General features: G+C 38.6%; 1 protein-coding gene across 1 annotated transcript in view; it reads right to left on the bottom strand.

Moving 5' to 3' along the window:
- Positions 1-11,186: 11,186 nt before the first annotated feature.
- The window catches only part of ATM (ATM serine/threonine kinase), a 131,022-nt gene continuing 118,949 nt past the window's right edge, over positions 11,187-23,259 (bottom strand). Inside the window, exons 60-63 of the mRNA XM_005579543.5 lie at positions 17,856-17,970; positions 16,709-16,772; positions 12,425-12,561; positions 11,187-12,321 (exon numbers count right to left, since the gene is read on the bottom strand). Of these exons, the coding sequence (XP_005579600.3) occupies positions 12,138-12,321; positions 12,425-12,561; positions 16,709-16,772; positions 17,856-17,970 (500 nt within the window). The 3' untranslated portion in view covers positions 11,187-12,137. The remainder of the gene's footprint in view (positions 12,322-12,424; positions 12,562-16,708; positions 16,773-17,855; positions 17,971-23,259) is intronic.

Genomic DNA, 23,259 nt, shown 5'->3' with positions numbered 1-23,259 from the left:
TAATAGATTTAATTTAAAAATCTGATTTATTGAGATAAAATTTACATATAGTTTACCCATTTTGAGTGTTCAGCTTGATGAGTTTTGACAAATATATGCATTACGGTAATTTCCACAATATGTAAAACATTTCCATGACCCCCAAATTGTGCATCTTTGTAGTTAATTGACTCACTTCAACTTAAGCCCCTGTCAATCACTAATCTCTCCATCACTAAAATTCTGCCTTTTCTAGAATGTTATATAAATGAAATCATATAGTATGTGGTATTTTTTTGTCCCACTTCTTTCATTTAGCATAATGCTTTTGAGATTCATCCATGTTGTATCAGTAATTCATTCCTTGTTTAATGACTAGTGTTCCATATCACAATATGTTTATTCATTCACCAGCTGATAGACATTTGGTTGTTTCCAGGTTGGGGCCATTTAAAAAAGCCGCTATCGACATTCATACACAAGTTTTTGTTTGTTTGTTTTTGAGACACAGTTTCACTTTGTTGCCCTGGCTGGAGTGCAGTGGCACAGTCTCGGCTCACTGCAACTGTGGGGTTCAAGCGATTCTCATGCCTCAGTCTCCCAAGGAGTTGGCATTACAGGCACCTGCCAACACGCTCAGCTAATTTTTTTTTTGAGACGGAGTTTTGCTCTTCTTGCCAGGCTGGACTGCAATGGCGCAATCGTGGCTCACCACAACCTCCGCCTCCTGGGTTCAAGCAATTCTCCTGCTTCAGCCTCCCAAGTAGCTGAGATTACAGGCACCTGCCACCATGCCCGGCTATTTTTTTTTTTTTTTTGGTATTTTTAGTAAAGACAGGGTTTCTTCATGTTGGTCAGGTTGGTCTCGAACTCCTGACCTCAGGTGATCTACCCACCTCGGCCTCCCAAAGTGCTGGGATTACAGGTGTGAGCCATAACGCCCAGCCTCATGCACAAGTCTTTATGGGGACATGTTTTAATTTCTCTTGGGAAATACCTGAGAGTGGGATTGCTCTGATGAACAATAAGTATATGTTTAACTGTTTGTTTTATTTTACTTTGGGTTCCAGGATACATGTGCAGAACGTGCAGTTTTGTTATATAGGTATACATGTGCCATAGTGGTTTGCTGTACCTATCAACCCATCATCTAGGTTTTAAACCCTGCGGCATTAGGTATTTGTCCTACTGCTCTCCCTCCCCTTGCCATCCACCTGCCCACGGCCCCAGTGTGTGTTGTTTGCCTCCCTGTGTCCACGTGTTCTCACTGTTCACCTCCCACTTATGAGTGAGATGTGGTGTTTAGTTTTCTGTTCCTGTGTTAGTTTGCTGAGGATGATGGCTTCAAGCTTCATCCATGTCCCTTGTAAAGGACATGATCTTGTTCTTTTTTCTGGCTGCAAAGTATTCCATGGTGTATATGTGCCACATTTTCTTTATCCAGTTTATCGTCGATGGGCATTTGGGTTGGTTCCAAGTCTTAGCTATTGTAAATAGTGCTGCAATAAACATATGTGTGTGTGTCTTTATAGTTGAACAATTTATATCCCTTTGGGTATATACCCAGTAGTAGGATTGCTGGGTCAAATGGTATTTCTGGTTCTAGCTTCTTGAGGAATTGCCACACTGTCTTCCACCATGGTTGAACTAATTTACATTCCCACCAATAGTGTAAAAGCATTCCTATTTCTCCACAGCCTCAGCAGCATCTATTGTTTCTTGACTTTTTAATAATCGCCATTCTGAGATGGTATCATTGTGGTTTTGATTTACATTTCTCTAATCATCAGTGATGTTGAGCTTTTCTTCATACATTTGTTGGCTGCATAAATGTCTTGTTTTGAGAAGTGTCTGTTCATATCCTTTGCCCACTTTTTGATGGGGTTGTTTTTGTCTTGTAAATTTAAGTTCCTTGTAGATTCTGGATATTAGAAGCTGGAGGCATCACACTACCTGACTTCAAACTGTGCTACAATGCTAGAGTAGCCAAAACAGCATGGTACTGGTACCAAAACAGACATATAGACCCATGGATCAGAACAGAGACCTCAGAAATAACACCACACATGTACAACCATCTGATCTTCGACAAACCTGACAAAAGCAATGGGGAAAAGATTCCCTATTAAATAAATGGTGCTGGGAAAACTGGCTAGCCATATGCAGAAAAATGAAACTGGACCCTTTCCTCACGCCTTACACAAAAATTAACTCAAGATGGATTAAAGACTTAAATGTGGCTGGGCGCGGTAGCTCATACCTGTAATCCTAGCACTTTGGGAGGCTGAGGTGGGTGGATCACCTGAGGTCAGGAGTTCAAGACCAGCCTGGCCAACATGGCGAAACCCTGTCTCTACTAAAAATACAAAAATTAGCCAGGCATGGTGGTGGGGGCCTGTAATCCCAACTACTCACGAGGCTGAGGCAGGACAGTCGCTTGAACCTGTGGGGTGGAGGTTGCAGTGAGCCGAGATCTCGCCACTTTACTCCAGCCTGGGCGTAAGAGCGAAACTCCATCTTGGTTGGGGGGAGAAAAAGACTTAAATATAAAACCCCAAACCATAAAAACCCTAGGAGAAAACCTAGGCAGTACCATTCAGGACATAGGCATGGGCAAGGACTTCATAACAAAAACACCAAAAGCAATTGCAACAAAAGCCAACATTGACAAATGGTATCTAATTAAACTAAAGAGCTTTTGCAAAGCAAAAGAAACTAGCATCAGAGTGAACAGGCAACCTACAGAATGGGAGACAATTTTTGCAATCTATGCATCAGTTTATTTTATAATCTGCTTTCTAAGGTGGCTATACTATTTTGCATTTCCACCAGAAGTAAATAACTTTCAGTTGCTCCACTTGGTTTTTATAAACTGATATTGTCTGATGTTTTAATTTTGCTTTTCTAGAGGATGTATAACAGTGAATGACATCTTTTTGTGATTTTAATTTGCATTTCCCCAATGACTAGTGATGATGAGGATTTCTAACTTGCCATTTTTAATATCTTCTTCACCAAAGTGTCTGTTCAAATCTTTGGGCAATTTTTAATTAGGTGTGTATCTCCTTATTTTTGTGTTGAAAGATTTAAAAAATATATTCTAAAACCAAATCCTTTATCACATACTGTTTTGCCAGTTTGTGGCTTGTGTTTTCATTTTCTTAACAATGTCTTTTGATGAGAAAGAGATTTTAATAATGCCCAAGTTACCATTTTTTCTTCACCGGTTCCTGCTTTTAGTGTCTTATCTAGGAAATCTTTGCCTAAACCAAGGTCATAAAGTTCTTCTGCAAAATTTAGCTCTCACATTTAAATATATGATCCATTTCTAGTTAATTATTGTATGTAGTGAGGGAAGGTTTGAGATTCATTTTCTTGAATATGGATATGCACCATTTATTGGAAAGACATCTTTTCTCTGTTACCTTGAAGCCTTTGCTGAAAATCAGTAATCACTATGTAGGTCTCTTTCTAGACTCCCTGTCCTGCTCCATTAATCTGTGTGTCTATCTTTATGGCAGTATCACCTTGTATTTCTTTTTTGTTTGTTTATTTATTTATTTATTTATTTATTTATTGAGATGAAGTCTCTCTCTGTCACCCAGGTTGGAGTGCAGTGGTATAGTCTCAGCTCACTGCAACCTCCACCTCCCGGGTTCAAGTGATTCTCTTGCCTCAGCCTTCTGAGTAGCTGGGATTACAGGTATGCACCACCACCCCTGGCTAATTTTTGTACTTTGGTAATACACGTATTTTATATGCCCAATCGTTTCATATTTTTGATGCTATTTTTTAAAAATTTCAACTTCAGACTGGTATTGATGCTATATAGAAATATTGTTGATGTCTTGTATATTGACATTTACCATGTGACACTGTTAATTCTAGAATTAAAAAAATACAGAATCTTTAGGATTTTCTACATATAGATGTTTATCTTGTGCAAAGGAAGATAACTGTACTTCTTCCTTTCCAAACGGTATGTCTTTTATTGCTTTCTATTTACATTACTGCATGGCTAGAAACTCCAGCGCAATGTGGAATAGAAGTGGTAAGAGTGGCATCCTTGCCTCGTTCCTGATCTTTGGAGATAACCGAGGTTTTCCTCATTAAATATGATGTGAGCTGTTTTTTACAGATGTCCTTTGTCACATGTCTTTTATTCCTAGTTTGATGAGTTTTATCATGAATAAGTGTTGAATTTTCTCACAAGCTTTTTCTGCACTACTGGCATGATCATATGGCTTAGTTACATTGATTGAGTCAATCTGGAATAATGCCATTTGGTCATGATTTACCTCTTACATTGATAGAATTGATTTGCTAATATTTTGTGAGGAATTTTATATAAGTGTTCATGGAGGATATTGATCTTTAGTTTTCTTTCTTGTAATTCTTTTTTTTTTTTTTTTTTTTGAGACAGAATCTCACTCTGTCACCCAGGCTGGAGTTCAGTGGCACGTCTCGGCCCACTGCAACCTCTGCCTCCTGGGTTCAAGCGATTCTTGTGCCTCAGCCACCTAAGTAGCTGGGATTACAGGCATGCACCACCACACCTGGCAAATATATGTATTTTTAAATCTTTGGTAGAGATGAGGACTCACCATGTTGGCCAGGCGGGTCTTGAACTCCTGACTTAAAGTGATCTGCTGCCTTGACCTCCCAAAGTGCTGGGATTACAGGTATAATCCTGGCATCTTTCTTGTAATTCTCTGTCTAGTTTTGATATGAGTATGCTGGCTTCATAAAATGGGTTATTCTAATATTATGAGGAGTTTTTGCAGAATTGATATTATTTTGTAGATGGCACTGACTTACCAATTATTTTCTGTGTTTTTGTCCTTTTCATGTTTGAAATGCCTATGAGGTCCACTTGTCCATGATGCTTTACACTGCAGTGATTTAAAATAAATCTGGCAAGCAGCTATTTTCCTTTTTCTCTCTTAAAACCTTTGCAACTCTGATAATCATGGAAATCTAAAAACATTTTTTAAGAAATAAGAATTATTGGCCAGGCACAGTGGCTCACGCCTGTAATCCCAGCACTTTGGGGTGCTGAGGCGGGCAGATCACTTGAGGTCAAGAGTTTGAGACCAGCCTGGCCAACATGGTGAAACCCTGTCTCTATGAAAAATACAAAAATTAGCTGGACATGGTGGTGGGCACCCGTAGTCCCAGCTACTCGGAGGCTGAGGCAGGAGAATTACTTGAACCTGGGAGGCAGAGGTTGCAGTGAGCTGAGACAGTGGTGCTGCACTCCAGCCTAGGCAACAAAGCGGGACTCCATCTAGGAATGAATGAATGAATGAACGAACGAATAAGGTTTAGTAGTATTTACGAAGGACTAGAAGTTTATATTAAATATTCAAACACTACAGTAGGGAACATTTTGGGTAGCTTTCAAGTAACCTAACATTACCATCTCCTAACAAGGCTAACAATACACAGAATCAGGTTTTGGAACCGTCAATTGAAGGACATCTTCTGTTTCCAAAACTTCTTAGAATACCATTTATAGGATTGGTGTAAAATATACAATGCTTTTACTTTTAAGAGTCACCCACACCCATTATGTTTGCTACTCAGACATAAAAACAGAAAATAACAAGTATTGATAAGGATGTTGAGAAATTGGAATCCTTGTGCACTGATGGTGGAGTTGTAAAATGGTTCGGCCACTGTGGAAAAACTATGGTGGTTCCTTAAAAAGTTAAAAATAGAATGACTATATGATCCAACAATTCCATTTCTGGGTATAAAGAAAAAAGAGTTCTGAAGACATATTTGTATACCTATGTAAATAGTGACAATATTCACGATAGTCAAAGGGCAGAGACAACTCTGGTATCCATTGATGGATGAATGGATAAACAAAATATATACAGTATATACACACACACAATGGAATATTATTCAACCTTAAAAAGAAAGGAAATTCTGCAATATATTACAACATAGATGAACCTTGAGGACATTATGCTAAGTGAAATAAGCTAGTCACAAAGAGACAAACATTGCATGATTCTACTTATAAAAGGTACAGTACCTGGAATGTCAAATTCAGAGACAGAAGGTAGAACAGTGGTTCCCAGAGGCTGGATGAATAGAGGAATGGGGAGTTGTTGAATGGGTATAGAATTTGTTTTGTAAGGTTAAAGGAGTGCTGGAGGTTGGTTGCACAACCACCACTGTATCATTATATCGCTACTGAACTGTATACTTAAAAATGAGATGGTATATTTTGTTCTGTGTGTGTTTTTTAAGTGACTCACCATTAGTAGTATACCAGCTATGAACACACACTTATATCAGGGCAAGAACTATACGCAAGATCATGACCACTTCTCTCCTATATGTTTCTGTCCCAGTATGGGAATACTGACCTTAACCTTTAATACTGTGTCTCAGTGTTCAGTGCTCTTTGTGTCACTGCATTCCTTCAAATCAGCAATGTGTCTTATGTTGATTGCTAAGCTTTAATTCTCACGGGAGAATTATAATATCTTTCCTATTTTCCTGATTTTGTTACTGATTTTTCTTGGGATTCAAAATTTGGAAAAACAAAATTTCTCAAGAAATGCTGGAAAGGAAATCCCACTTGGAAACACTAACCAAAATGTTTGCAAACAAAATAAAGCAATAGATAAAATGGATCAGCTGAGGTTATACTAGGAGTATAAGATGATTTAACCTTAGAAAATCAAACAGTGTAGTTTACATTAACATTCAAGGAAAATAATCATCATCAGTAAACACAGATAAACTGTATAAATTCACCATCTGTAATAAAACCTCACAGCAACCTAGGGACAGAAAAGAACTTATTTAATCTGATAAGGGAAATATACACATTAAAGAAAAAAATCAAACCCTGCAGCAAACAGTAAATTTAAAGGTAAACACTAACATTTTTATCTTTGACACGAGGCGTAGGACAGAATGTCCCAACATTCTACCGATGATTGTGCTAAAGAGAGGTCCTAGCCAGTAAAGGAAAAAAATAAAAAGCAAACAGTATGGGATTGGAATATGACCCAACAATTCCATTTCCAACATTACTCATAGATGATATGATTATATACATAGAAAATCCAAACATTACTCCTAGATGATATGATTATATACATAGAAAATCCAAGAGAATCCAGATATATTTCTAGAAAGAATTAAAAGAGGTTACTGTGGTTACTGGATAGAAAAATCAATATGTAAAAACTAATTTTAATTCTAACAGTAATAATTAGGAAAAACTTATGGAAAAAAAAAGTCCTTTATAAGAACATTAAAAAAATAAAGTGCTTAGGAATCAACGTAGTAAAACTATGCAAGATCTCTGCAAGGAAAACTAAAACTTAGCTGAGTGACATTAGGAACGGGGGGAAAATCCCTACCTGAAAGATTTAACCATAAATGAAAACACTAATAAAAATGTCTGTCAACCAAAAAAACTCCATTAAGAGAATGAAGAGACAAGCCACAGAATCAGAAAAGATGTTAGCTAAGATGTTATGTAATCCAACAAAGGATCAGTAGAAATATCAGCAAAGAATATGTACAGGCAATTCATCAAAGAGAAAATCATACTGACTAACAAGCATATACTAAAAAGTTTAATCTCCCTAATAATTAGTGAGGTACAAATTAAAATGAGACATACCATTTTAATCCCATCAAAATAACTATTTTATTTTGAAAATATCAAGTGAGGCAGCAAAATCACCCCTGGTTTTAAGAACCACTGCTTTTGGATCATACACAATGAAAGTATATATTTCTATAAACTGTTGTACATAAAACTATGTATGCTGTACTTTTAATGGCAAAGGGATTTTTCAGAGGATAAATGTCTATTATGAGATCTCCTTACTTACCAAATTCTGAGTCATTATAATCTTTGTGGAAACTGACTCCACTATATTCATGCAAAATTCAGTTTGTTAAAATCTAGGCAAAAGAGCCTAAAACTCTGAAGAGGACTGAATTTATTTTAAAAATATGATAAACAAGTAAAAAACCTTTGCATTTAGGATACCAGGATCTTTGCACTTCTCATATTCTAGTACAGATCTTTTAGGCTAGAAATGTCAACTAGATCACTTTCTAGACCCAAAGAAAGAACACTGATATTTGCCTTTTTGTCAGGAGGCGATTAAGAAACACTACTAGGATACTTAAACTGAGATGCAACATTATCAGACTGGCTGTGCAGTAGGCTCCCTGGTTCACACTGCATCGTCAGTTGTCTATCCTCCTCAGATTGGGAGCTTTAGATAGGCAGATATGGCTGCCTTGCTCACTGCTTTCTCCTTAGGAACGAGTCCCATGCCTGGCACACAGAACACACAAATATTTGAATAAAGTGAATGAGTCTTAGTATATGCTTTTAGAATTATTTATTCAAAAACACTATAATAGATTCAGGTAACAGTAAAGTAATACAATCAATAGTACTAAAATAAATCTATAGAAAATAGATAATTTCATTAAGGTGCAATTAAAATACTTGAAATTGGGACACATCTCTATATTTCAAACCAATATACTGGCTTTCTACTTTTTAAAAGACTATTCTAGTCTTTAAGATGTCCAAAGTTTTTCCTCTTTGCTTTTATTTGCTTTGGACCATATTTAAATTTTTAACATTCCTAAGTGCATACATACATTTTAGGCATATACTATAACGACCAAGAGTTTTTTGTGAACCTACTGATTAGGTAGACACTTTGGGGAGGTATGACCTGCACAAAGTAGGGTGGGAGGGCTATTATCTCCCTTAATCTGGACACAACTGTTCAAGCAGTCTATAATTTATTAGCTTCTCTAATAGCTTCACTATTTGGTTTTCATTGACCTTTTGAGCAACTGACTGGCAAACCCCAGATTTTTTTCACCTGAAATCTTTTCATGTTAGATATTGTCCATATTACACTTGTACTTATTTACTATCTTCTTGCCTTGGACAACTTATTTCTCCAAATTTTGATTTCTACAGCAGTAAACTGGGATATCACTAATCTTGCAAGGCAAAGATCAGAGATGCTGCATATAATATGTGTCAGTGACTTAGCATACAACAAATATTCTATGATTAATATTTTCAAAATCTAACTACTCATTTTTCCTTGGCAGTTTTCTAAGTCATTTGCAGAAAGTGTTCCAGCTTGCCAAACCTTTTTTTTTGAGACAGAGTCTCGCTCTGTTGCCCAGGCTGGAATGCAATGGCAACCCCGTCTCTACTAAAAATACAAAAAAAAATCTTTTATAATCTTAATTCTGTCATCTGTGAATTAGTTATTTCTCCTACGTCTGTGATCTGTATGTAAATTTGATAAACTTTTCAAAGCCATTGATTAGAATACTTGAACAGAATAGGAGCCTTATGGCATACCACGCAAGGCTAAAGAGCGGATTAATGATGTTATTCAAAGCTCTCTGGATGCATCAACTAGCAAGAATTAGCTACAAATTCATTTAACTATACTATTATCTAGTTGATAATTTCTAATTCCACCCATGAAGACTTCAGGGCTTTCTTAAAGACATTCTAAATTTACTGTGTTTCCTTGATTTACTATAGTAGTAAAAACTACCAATATATACCAAATATTCATTTAGGCAGCTTATAAGAAAAAGATACACCAAGGTAAGTTTGTAATTTGAAATGCAAAGTAATATTCTGAACAGTTCTCCAGAAATCAAACCAACAAATTTATAGTCCAAAAAGTTCTGGAGATTGGTTTTAGGGGAGGGGAATGTGAGGAGATCAAATATGAATGAGTGCCTGCCATTGGCAGTAAAAAGAAATGCCAACTCTTCCTAAGAAAAAAATTTATATAACCTTCAAGGTCCAAATACGAGGAGAAAGCTCAACCACCCATTTGTTAATCTCTGCAGCTGGGATGAACATTTTCCTAAGGATGGAGAAGAGATTATACTCACTAATACATGAGTCAGTAGTTTTACTTTCAGGTGGCTTTTTATCTGATGTTTATCTGATATGATGACAGTTGGGGGACAGAGAAATGTTCCACTTCTAGCTGTGTATCAAACTAGATACCTAAGCCCTTCCCTTCCAACAGAATACAGAGAAATGCTAGATAAAATGTAGAAAACATTCTTTTAAATACATACCAGAACTTACAAGAAAGTAAGGGGAAATCGTTATGGTCACAAATGAGGGGAATGAGGCCGGGTGTGGTGACTCACACCTGTAATCCCAGCACTTTGGGAGGCAGAGGCAGGTGGATCACGAGGTCAGGTGATCGAGACCATCCTGGCTAACACAGTGAAACTCCATCTCTACTAAAAATTCCAAAACTCAGTCAGGCATGTTGGCACACGTCTATAGTCCCAGCTACTCAGGAGGCTGAGGCAGGAGAATCGCTTGAACCCAGGAGGTGGAAGTTGCAGTGAGCTGAGACTCCAGCCTGGGCAACAGAGCAAGACTCTGTCTCAAAAATAAATGAAGGGAATGAAAAACCAGAGAGGTAAATATGTGAGCTGATGCTATAGCTGTCTTAGAACAATTTGCCAGTTCATTAACCCATGGCTTTTAGCTTCGACATCTATATGGGGACTAAAGAACCCAGGACTTGTCAAAGGCAGGCAGTGGGAATTAAATGTACCTCCTTCCACCCCTACCATAAAGGTGGGACACATGGAAGCGTATACTCTCAGTGAAAAAGGCATCAATCAAATATTCTGCCCACTAGCACAGGGAGATGAGGAAGTATGTCTGCCTTGGCCTGAGAAATCTCCTATCAGTAAGTTATGCTACACTTCAGGTATGGAAACCCTAAAGCCAAGAAATTTAAAATAAGAATGGGCATGTGTCAGCAACAGCCCTGGGAATATGACATAAACAGAGACTCACGATTCCCATAGATAAAGCCTTGCTGAAAATAAACTCAATTTTTTTTTTTTTTTTTTTTTTTTTTTTTTGAGACGGAGTCTCGCTGTGTCTCCCAGGCTGGAGTGCAGTGGCGTGATCTCGGCTCACTGCAAGCTCCGCCTCCCGGGTTCACGCCATTCTCCCGCCTCAGCCTCCCAGGTGCTGAGACTACAGGCGCCCGCCACCACGCCCGGCTAGTTTTTTTTTTTTTTTGTATTTTTAGTAGAGATGGGGTTTCACCATGTTAGCCAGGTAAACTCAATTTTCAAAAAGACAAAAATGGATAAAGTCTATCAAATACAAAAATCAACAGATATAAACAGCAGGAACTAAATTTAATAGAACTATTAGAGTGACTATCAAGTACAGACATTTAAAATAATTAGTGACATAAAAAGAAAACATTAAAAAATGACATCAAGAAACAGAGATCTGAAAAAATGATGCATAATTAGAAATGAAAAACAATTTCTGAAAGAAGAAGCCCAAGGGATAGGGTAAAAGAGATTATATACAGCTGACAAGAGAATTCATGAACTAGAAGGCAATATATGAAGGTATCACAGAAAGATAACATATATGGACAATACAGAAGGGCTTAAAAGATAAAGAGAATAGAATGAGAAGTTTCAATACACACTTAAAAAAAATAGTAACTACACTGTGTTTTTGAAATTTGTTCTCCATAACAGCTTCATTATTTAGTAACACAGTGATCTTACTAGGAAAAATCCAAATCCATTTTTTTTTTTTTTTGAGACAGTTTTTTGCTCTTGTCACCCAGGCTACAGTGCAATGGCATGATTTTGGCTCATAGCAACCTCCACCTCCCAGGTTCAAGAGATTCTCCTGCCTCTGCCTTTCGAGTGGCTGGGATTATGGGTGCCCACCACCATGCCCGGCTAATTTTTGTATTTTTAGTAGAGATGGGGTTTCACCATACTGGCCAGGCTGGTCTCGAACTCCCGACCTTGTGATCCGCCCACCTCAGCCTCCCGAAGTGCCGGGATTACAGGCGTGAGCTGCTGTATCCAGCCCGAATAACCATTATTTCTAAAGAGTGAGAGCAGAGATGTTTCTTAAGACCATCAAAACATTTTTGAGTGGTGTGATTAAATCAAGTATTAAAACCAACATTCAAAAAAAACCCACAATAGTTCTCTTAGTTAAATATGAATCCCTATTTAAAGTATGTTGGCAGGTTAAAAATAAAGGCTAAAATATAATTTCTAAAGGCTGAATACAAGGGTAATTCATATGCTGAAGATCACACCCAAGCTTTCCATCCGGGGAAAAGTCGGCTGAGATTTTTGGGGTCCATGGCCTGCTGTATGAGCAGATTCACTTGTCCACCAACACTGAGCACAGTGCCTTCTTCCACTCCTTTCAGTTTCTCTTGTAGTCTCATTAAGACACGTTCAGCTACTTTGTTGAAACTCTGGTCAATATCACTAAGGACAAAAACACAAAGGTTTCAGTGAGGTGAACAGTTTAAAGGCCTTGGGAATAAGAAAATCTGAACAACTGACAGGACCTTCTTAAAATACTGCTCACCTGAGATTTCGTTTGCATTCTTGGTCATCTGCATTCACAGTAGGGTGAAGCTCAGTTTCATCTTCTGGCCTCTGCTGTAAATACAAAGCTTTCAAAGGATTCATGGTCCAGTCAAAGAGTGGATCATACAGAAGGACCTAAACAGAGAGAACATATGTATTAAAAGAACAATGTACATTTTAATCACATACTTAGAAACAGTAGAACCAGTATCATACAAATAACAGAGGCCAGTCACGTGGTAGATGATGGGGGAGGGGAACAAACATCATGCACGCTTCATGTTTCCTTGTGGAGGAAACTATCCTAGCATAATGCTCAAGCTTCTCATTCAACCCTGAATTCATTCTTCTTCCATGGTTAGGGGTGACATCCCTTGACCCATGTTTCCCGACTGGATGAAACTAATCTATTAAAAGGAGATAAGCATTAGTCACTTTCTTTCCTTCTCTCTCTACTCTTAACCCTGGGTTAGGGTATTTGCTTTGTAGGGCCCAATTCTTCCTCAGCCAGGCTGTCTCAATATATAGATTGGGTTGTGGGGACTGGAGAGCATGAGCAAGCCTATTTGGACCTCACTCCTAAGCCATCTTCTCCAATAGTTTTATCAGTAACAAACCTAAAATTCTGATCTCTACCCTATTCCTATGGCTCTTTTTCTCTCAGTTCTAAATCTGGGTGGATCCAAAAAGGTATAATTTATTGAAACCTCCTCAAAACCCAAGGTTTGGTGCTGTGTTTAGAATCTTGAGATATATATTAGGTGTAGAATTAGGATACCAAAACAACTGACATGGCTAGAGCAAGTGGCTTTAGGTCTTAAATTTTAGAAAGTGAGGTCATGAGGAATCTGATATTGGCAGGTCAGAACAGCTAACTGCTCTGGTATTTATAAACACAGAACTTAAAAAAAAATAGGCTTTGGCAAATGCTTACAAATCTTAGTAGTAAGTGGAGACAATACAAAGACTGATTCTACAGGGCATTCCAGTATTACAAGGTTGACACACTTTTTTGCTGCTACCTGTACACAGTTTCTCAGTAAATCTGCAGGTTGGGACTATAAAATGTCTTTAGTAGATTTAGTTTCAGGACATGTACTATATTAGCAGAACCAAAATCTCTCTATTTTTTAATGCTGTTTTGAGTGTCCTCCAGGACCATTAAATACTGTGGAGAAACTGAGCTTGATTACATGTGGCTTGTTCGTAAGTTCAAGGGTTCCTATGTGACTTCAAGTTGGGCATTGACATGGCTTTAGATTTCAGAGATCCAAACCAGTTTCACCCACAAAAGGAAAATATTAATATATTTTATTAATGAACTAATGAAAAGGAATGAAGGCCTCTAATATAGACTAGATGGTTTTCTTGGGTTGAAGTAGAAGAAAAATCCAAATTACTTCAAAACCAAGGGCTTGTGTCACAAGTCACACTTGGAAATATTAGAATTAAGGAGGAACTGGAATAAGTAAAAAATTATGCTTCAGTCTGACAATCAAGACAGAAGTGGCTGGAAACAGTAAAGGAATAGAGACTGATTAAGCGAGAGCAGGGTTTCTCTCAGCACTACTGTCATTTTGGATGGGATATTTCTTTGCTGTGGGGGCTAACTTGTACATTCTGGGGTGTTCACCAGCATCCCTGGCCTCTACCCAGTAGATGCCAATACTGTCCTCATCTCCCATCCCCAATTGTGACAACCAAAAATGCCTCCAGACATTGCCAACTGTCCTCTAGGGGACAAAATTGCTCTTGGCTAAGCATCATTGAGCTAGAGGGAGAGAGATATTTCCTTAGCAGAACATATAAAATCTTAAGAGGACAGAATGGTCCATTGGGAAGAAAATGAAATCTTGAAGGCCAGGAGAGACAAATACACTGAGAGGAAAAGGGAAATACACCCAGGTCAAAGTGCTCTGAAGGAGGGGCTTAGGAAGCAGGGAGATCAGAACAGAAATAGTGACTGTGTCTCAATGAAATCTAAGAGAAGAAAAAAAATGAATCCAAGAGAGGAGAGAAATGATGTCCCAGAGGACTGGGAACCTGGATGCTATTGAGAAGCACTTCCTAAAGCTGAAGGCAGAAAGTGGTCTTACTGTGGTAAGATCACTGGGGAAGTTATTATTGAGGATTGGGACAATCACACCAAATGATTTTGGGAAATTCAGACAGATTTACAGAGGGAAGATCAGGTAGATGAGTGTAAAATACACAAAGCATTGGAGGGTGTGTTTAAAGGTGAGAGTTATTGTAGGTGGAGATGCAAATCACTTTTCAGACTCAAAACCCTCAGGAAATCCAAAGTCCTTACAATGGCAAAGGATCTGGCCACTGTCACTTCTCTAATTTGATCTCCTACCACTCTAAAAAGTGAAGTCCATAAGCAGTTTGCCATTAAACTAGTAAGATTTTTGAGGCCCTAAAAGAACTACCGTCTTCTGGTGAGTGTTAGGTAGGATAAAACTACTGGAAGAAACTCCCAACTCCACCTTAGCATAAAAATCCCTTCTGACTGAGACTAGGTAGAGTAAAATACTAAAGAATATGTTAAGCTGCTTTGACTCTTTAATTTGAGAAGTTTGGGTTTTTTTTTTTTTTTATTGGTTTTTTTTTTTAAAGACAGAGTCTTGCTCTTGTCGCCCAGGTTGGAGGGCAATGGCACGATTTCGGCTCACTATAACCTCCGCCTCCTGGGTTCAAGAGATTCTCCTGCCTCAGCCTCCTGAGAATTTGGGATTACAGGTGCCTGCCACCACACCCAGCTAATTTTTGTATTTTTATTAGAGATGGGGTTTCACCATGTTGGCCAAACTGGTCTCGAACTCCTAACCTCAGGTGATCCACCCGCCTCGGCCTCTCAAAATGCCGGGATTACAGGCGTGAGCCACCGCACCTGGCCTGGGCGGCTGCTTCTTACATGACCAAGTGCAAGATAATATAACTTTAGAGTTTAATTTCGACATTATTGAGGAATCCATGTTATCATGTATTCTTTTTTAAAAATGTTACACATCATGCTTATTTTCTGTATCATGTATTCTTACTGCAGAACCAATGGCAAACTGTAACAAATGACAACATGTATGAACAGAATTTGAAATGGGTGAAAGAAAAAAGAAATGTATTTTTAACCTTGGGAATAGCACAGCCTTGTATTTAATTTTACCAACATATTACTGGGACCTATTTCAGCAAACTCTTCGTAGCAAAATCTGTATTACCATCTGAGGTCCAAAGGAGATCTATAAAGATGCCTCGGTTCATAAAGGTGCACACAGGACCACCCTGATGGACCATTACTCATCTTCCAAGGGATAAAGCCCCACCCTTACTGACCACAGGCTTAATGGTTAACGCCAATGAACTAAGACAGTTTTCATATCCTAGTTGTACAGTAGGAGAGATTTTTTAAAATACATATATTCCTGCCCCATCCCTAGAAACCTGGTTTGGATTTGATCAGCATCAATGTTTTTTAAAAGCAGTACAAGTAATACTAACATGCGGCAAGTCCAACATTATCAGGTTAAAGGAAGAAAAGCTGAGGAGTGGAAGAGGCAAGCCCATGCTGCACTCTAACTGCCATGTTTCCCTGGGGAGGCCACACTCCTGATTTCTTGTCTCATATACCCTTACCAGGTTGGTGAATGACTGGCATAGGTACTAACAGCACAGACACTGAAATTTGTCTGACTTCCTTTTTTTCTGCCCTGGATCAAGACAAGGCAGTGATCCTGATTACATGTGTTTGCTCTTGCAGGCCCAAACCCTATTCAGGTTCCTGAGAGTCCCAAGGCTAAGACAGCAGAGAGGTACTGAGGTAGCACCAGCAGTAAACTAGTTTGGCCCTCATTCCTAAGCCATGTTCCTCTAGTAACGATGCTGACAATTTGATCTCCGTTTGTCTGACTAATTAGTTCTGAACCTGGGCAGGGAAAAAGGAGATACCGATTTCCCTTAAGCCCTAACGGAAACCATTCTGAAAATAATACCACCACATGGAATATCTAAATGTCAAAGAGTTGATTTACGAATTGAAAACTAGAGACTACTTAACTTACAATGCTATAACATTCCAAGCAGCTCGAGGGGGCTGAAGGCATTTCTAAACCAGTATTTTTGGATGTGTGAAAAGGCTAAGTGTGCAATCTCCTCCCTTCTGCTGCCCAGCCACATCCCCCTATGTTAAAATTAAGCAGTGCTCTTCACATCAGTGGCTTCCCGATGAGGTACAGTCTACCTGGTAAAAAAAAAAAAAAGTCTTCCTTATAAAATACTTTACCTCTACAATGGTTAACAGAGTTTCCTGAGAGTTTCTCATCACTTCTATGGTTTTCTCACAGCATCTAGAGTCAAACACATTATAAATACAGATTTTGTTACACACCAATGTTTTCAACATATCTTTATCTGTATACTCTCATGTGTAGTATGCTGAGCCTATGCTTGTTAATAATCTACAAATTTGTATCTCAAAATAGCATAATACCTGGCAGAGTGGGCTTTCATTAGATACCTGAAATGAATACAAGTATGTATTTGACTATTTCGCAAGCTTGGCATTTACAAGAATAACACAACACTACTACGAAAGATTTATTTCCGTCTTTGATTTTCTTTCCTTTTTCTTTTTTCTTTGCAACGGGATCTTGCTACATTGCCCTGGCTGGTCTCAAACTCCTGGGGCCAAGTCATCCTCCTGCCTCAGCCTCCCAAGTAGCTGGGATTACAGTCATGCACCACTGTGCTCAGCTCTCAGTCTTTGATTATTGTGGCAATTATTAGTTTACACTGACTTCAATCTGCCCCAATCTGAGTACACAGTCCTATGCTGAGAAAACTACAAGGAATTGCAAAGTTTTTTTTGTAGCACAATGTTACACTGGAACACAAGCTCCTATAAATAAAAATGTAGTCTCTTCTATATCCCCAGTGATGAACATCCAATAGTAGTTCTGATCACTAAAAAGGAGTCAGCCAGGACAGAGGTGTTAAAAGTAAAGGTGGGATGCTTCCAGAGGAGGTCTGGAATAACAGTATGTATGTTACATGGGCTTAGGTCCCAGGTGGGTAGAAGGAAGGGGAACTATTATTGCTTTTACCCAGGGTCTTTTCCTTAGTATTGATAAAGCACTGGGCTATGATTCCAGCATTAAATTCTATAATCTGTACAAATCTCTAACCCGTGGGTGTATATGTATGTGTATATATATACACACACACACACACACACACATACACACACACAAATTTTTTTTTAGAGACTGGGTCTCGCTGTATTGCCTAGGCTGGACTCAAACTCCTGGGCTCAAACAATCCTCCCACTTCAGCCTCCTGAGTAGCTGGGATTACAGGTGCAAAGAACCATGCCCAGCCCATGTAATTTTGACATCAAAAATTATTTCCCTCCTTTACTTTATATCACTTACCTTCTGAAGACACCTTCAACACCAGTAATGCCCATGCCATCCACAATATCTCTGGTGAGTCTAAAAGGAACTGTCTCAGGAGTAGGAAGGATTTTGCCCTGTTCAAAAGCAACACCTAAAGTAAAGAATACAGTGAAGTTAGGAGGTTTGGCAGCTAATTTACTTTCTTTCCAGTTAGAATGTGAACTTTACAAAGGCAACAAACCATTTGTTACCTATATTCTATGAATACTAGTACATACAATAGTTTATTTCTACTCTGGCTGCCTTCCTCATCTTCTTCTCTATGAGATCCACCTCAAATCCAAATAACATAACAACTTCTTGATGTAACTAGAGAAATCTAGGTTAAAGGGTGATTTTTAAAAATGAAGTAACTACTGGTATAATTTAAAATGGAGACGACATACTTATATTTAAAAAATTTTTTAGGCTGGGCGCCGTGGCTCACACCTGTAATCCCAGCACCTTGAGAGGCCGAGAAGGCCTGATCACCTGAGGTCGGGAGTTAAGAGACCAGCCTGGCCAACAAGGTGAAACCATGTCTCTACTAAAAATACAAAAATTAGCTGGGCATGGTGGCAGGCGCCTGTAATCCCAGTTACTCAGGAGGCTGATACAGGAGAATCACTTGAACCTGGGAGGTGGAGGATACAGTGAACTGAGATGGTGCCATTACACTCCAGCCTGGGCAACAAGAGTGAAATTCCATCTCAAAAAAAAAAAAAAAAAAAATTCATGAGACTTTATAATTATATGTTCACTTGGAGTTATAAGAAATCATACAGGAAAGATCATCCCATATGCCTTTTACCCATTTCACCCCAACTGTAATATTGTGCAAAACTATACTACTACTGACATCGATGAAGTCAAGATATACAATATTCCTATCATAAGGATCCTTCATACTGCCCTTTACGGCCACACCTATTTCCTTCCCATAGCCTATCACCCGGCCCCCTAACCCCCTATTTTTCTAGCAACCACTAATCTGTTCTCCATTTTTATAATTTTGTCATTTCAAGTATGTTATACAAATGCAAGTGGAATAATCATACAGTACGTAACCTTTTGGGAATAGCTTTTCACACTCTGCCTAATGCTCTGGAGATTCATCCAAATTGTTATGTTTATTAATAGTTCTGTTTCTTTTCATTGCTGAGTAGTATTTCAGGGCATGGATGTAACACAGTTTGTTTAAGCATTTGCCCACTGTAGGACATCTGGATTTTTCCGGTTCTTGGCTATTATGAATAAAGCTGCTATATACATTTGTAGTACATGGCCATTTTATGAGTAGATTTTGTTGTTAAGTTTTGCAAGTTCTTAAAGATTGTTCTTCTAGTATCAAGTCTAGGAACTCTGATTTGCCCTAGATGCTAAAGATTTCCTCTTAATTTTCTTCCTCTGTCGCTCAGCTTGAGTAATTTCTACTGCTCTGTCTTCTGTTCACTGATCACTTCTTCTGTCTCCTCATTCTGCAGTTGAAATTTATTTTATTTACTATATTTTTCTGTTCTAAAATTTCCATCTGGTTCTCCTTTATATCTATTTCTATACTGAGACTAATTATTTCTGTGCTGAGACTTACTATATTTTCATTTGTTTCAAGCATGTTTATAATTGCTCCTTCAAGCGTTTTTATGATGGCTGCTTTAAAATCTTAGATAATTCAAACATCATTGTCATCTCAGTGTTGGCACCTACAGGTGGTCATTTTTCATTAAAGTTGAGACTTTCCTTGTTCCTGGTATGACTAATGATTTTCAATCGATGCCTACACCTTTTAGTTATTATGAGACTCAGGATCTTCCTTAAACTTCTGCTTTTGATGCCTTTGGGAGTCACCACCTTGTTACCGCTAGGTAAGGGCAAAAGACTAGATTCCCCAATTGGCCTCCACTGACACTCAACAGGGAAAGAGTTTGCTATAGCTGAGTAGGACTGAAAGTCCAGGTTCCCCGGATACGTCCACGGACACCAAGGAATGAGTCAGAAAAAAGGAAAAAAAGGTTGGAAAATATAGACTAGCACGTAACAGTATAGAGTGAGAAGGCCTAACATAGGGTTACTGGAGTCCCAGAAACAGGAAGGAACCTGGATGGACCCTATGGCATGACTATGACTAACAGAATGTGATGGCAGTGATACTGTGCAAGCTGCGGGCCTAGCCCTTAACTTCCACTTCCTCCCCCTTGGAGCCCCAAGATGCTGAATAGGTCCAGGACACTATTGTGGACAGAGAGGCCACATAGGAGTGCTGAAGCATCAGACATGTAAGTGAAGAAGCCATCATGAACTCTGGCCCCGCTGAGTCTTAAGATAACTCCAACCCCAGATGCTAACTGCATCTGCATGAGAGATCCTAAGTGAAAACTGCCCAGCTGAGCCCAGTCAACAGACTATGAGAGATAATAAATAAATAAATAAATAAATAAATAAATAGTGATTTTAAGCTACTAAATTCTGGGGTGGTTTGTTATGCAGCAACAGGTAACCAAACAGATATACACAGAATAGTATACAAATCACCCAAGTGTGTGACTGAGATTTTTGCAAAGTAACAAATCCACATTAACAGAATGCACCAGCATTCCAGAGGCCCCCCTTCAGCCCCTTCTACCAGTCACTAACCACCTCTTTCAAAGAGTCACCACTAGCCTGATTTCTAATACTGTACATTAATTTTATCAGCCTTTGAATTTTATATAAATGGAATTATTATATGGACTCTTTTGTGTTGGAATCTTTCACTTAGCATTATATTTGTGAGAGTCTTCCATATTGTGTGTTATTGTTCATTCAATCTCATTATATACAAAGAGAATATAAATATATAATTTGTTCATCCATTCTACCTATAAGGGATATCTGGATTATTTCTAGTTAGGGGCTATTATGAATAGTGCTACTATAAACATTTTTAAACATATGTGTGCATTTCTGTTGGAGTGGAATTGGTGGGTCACAGGATATACATAAAGTCAGCTTTAGTGGATAATGCCAAACAATATTCCAAAGGGGTTGTACCAATTTACCCTTCTCATTTATAGATGCTTTTAGCACGACCTGAATGGACACAGGTTGGCATACTCCTACCTCTAATTTGCATCTTCCAGACCACTGCCCTTTCATTCTCAGATAAAGTCTCACTCCCCTGTTGAGATCCCCACCTTCTGGCTCTAACAAATCCCTCCCATCTTCATGTTTACTATGTAAACCTGTAAGGTTTTCTCTCACATTCACTGAATGTTGGCATGGACCTAGCTCACAATCTTCTCCTCTGTCCCAACTCTAGAATTCATTCTGGGGACAACCATATAATATCCATGACCATCTCTGTTCTAATGGAATTCAATTTCATTCTCTCTTAGCGAACCACTCATATGGGTTGCACTCCAGAAATGAGTCTCCTAAGACTGCACCCTCTTAGACATTGTAAATTGTACATTCCAATCAAAACCTCTTCTCCTTTGACCCCTTATTCTTACTAAACAGTCTCTGAATTTGACTGAGATTTCTAGTTTATTAGCCCTCTTCCTTCCCTAACTCAGCCCATGGGTAGAGAATAAGCTTGATTACTCTCATCAGTGCTTCAAATCTGTTTGTCCCCTTGTCCCTCCGCCACATCTACCATTTTAAAGTACAACTTAAGCTCCAAGGATGTTGAGGACTGCTGGAAAATCATACAACAACCCTACTGGCTCCACTACAAATTTAGGATTGAAAGTGTCCCTTAAACTGCTTGGCATGTCTTATTTATTTATCCCTTTCTAGTCAGGTCTTGGTCTCATTTCCATGGTAAATTTTAGAATTTTATTGTTCTTTTAAGGCCAGTTAACATCCCTCCAATTTTTAGCAAATGAGCATGCTTTCTATTTCTCAGCGAAAACAGAATAGCAAATATAATTCCTTCATACTCCTTCCCCTCCAGCTTAAGACTTTCCTATTGGCATCACTTTTCCTCCTCTCTCAGCAGAAAAGCTAACATGCCTCCAATCTAAAGCCAATGCTACCAGACTTACGTACTTTATGATATCGCTTGCTATTTCAATTATCTTTTGTTTTTCTCCTGTATCTTCAATACCTAACATGTTTACACCTCTCCTATCTTAAAAAAGCAAGGACCAAAGGTGTCTCTCATCCCTGCAGCAAACTTCTCTGCCATCCTTCCCTTCTAAACTTCTTACAGGAATATTCCACATTCTTTTTTTTTTGAGACGGAGTCTTGCTCTATCGGCAGGCTGCAGTGCAGTGGCTTGATCTTGGCTCACTGCAACCTCTGCCTCCGAGGTTCAAGCAATTCTCCTGCCTCAGCCTCTCAAGTAGCTGGGACTACAGGCGCCCACCACCACACCAGGCTAATTTTTTGTATTTTAGTAGAGACGGGGTTTCACCATGTTGGCCAGGATGGTCTTGATCTTCTGACCTTGTGATCTGTGCCTGGCAGATTTCACATTCTTAATCTACACATCCCTAACTTCCATTCAGTCCTTGCCTTTTTACAGTATGGTTTCCTCCATTCTATCCAAAGGCGACTTCCAAGGCCTCTAAGATTGATTACTTGTTAAATTCAGAGGTCTATTTTCAGCATTCATCCTCTCTGACCTTTCTGTATCAGATACTATTGAGCACTATTTCTTTCATAAAATACTTTCCCCTCTTGCCTTCCAAGATCCTGACTTCCTAGTTTTCAAGACTTGCGTACTTCTCAATTTTTTTCTGGCTCAGCCCTTCCAAGGCTCACTTTCCTTATGAGTTCATCTTTAGGTCTCTTTATCGAGGATGATGTGTAAGATCAGAACCTCCTCTAGCCCAACGACTTCAACAGAAATCTATTTGCTGAAGATTCTGGATCTCCGTCATTACATTCACACTCCTTTCTTTCTTATATATTAAACTGTCCATTCCACCTATAAATCCCATTAATACTTCAAAATAATGCGCAAAACCAAATTCATCGCTTTCTTATTATTTACAAAACTTGATATACTCCTTAGCTAGAAGCTTCAATTATCCGGGAGCCTCACTCTCCCACTATTTCCTCATTTAGTATCACTGGTACAGTTTACTACAAAAATGTCCCTCAAATCCAATCTTCTGGTTTCTACAACTTTAGTAAAAATCTTCATCATTTCTCTGCTAACCTATTATAATATCCCTTAATTTTTCTTCCTGTTGCCAATACCACTCCCCAAAGTGCTCCTAAAATTATCTTTCTGAAAATAAAATATGATTATGTCCTTCATTTATTTCCTATGGGTTAATGCACTGAAGCTGAAACTCCTCAGCCTGACTTTTTACAGTCCAGTACCAATCTCTCGCTCAAGCGACTCAACTACAAGCATACTTCACTCCAGACACATTTAATGTCTCACCACTCCCACAACATGCTACATCT

Source organism: Macaca fascicularis, chromosome 14 (genome assembly GCF_037993035.2).
Source record: "Macaca fascicularis isolate 582-1 chromosome 14, T2T-MFA8v1.1".
Taxonomy (NCBI): domain Eukaryota; kingdom Metazoa; phylum Chordata; class Mammalia; order Primates; family Cercopithecidae; genus Macaca; species Macaca fascicularis.
This window is presented reverse-complemented; position numbering and strand designations above follow the sequence as displayed.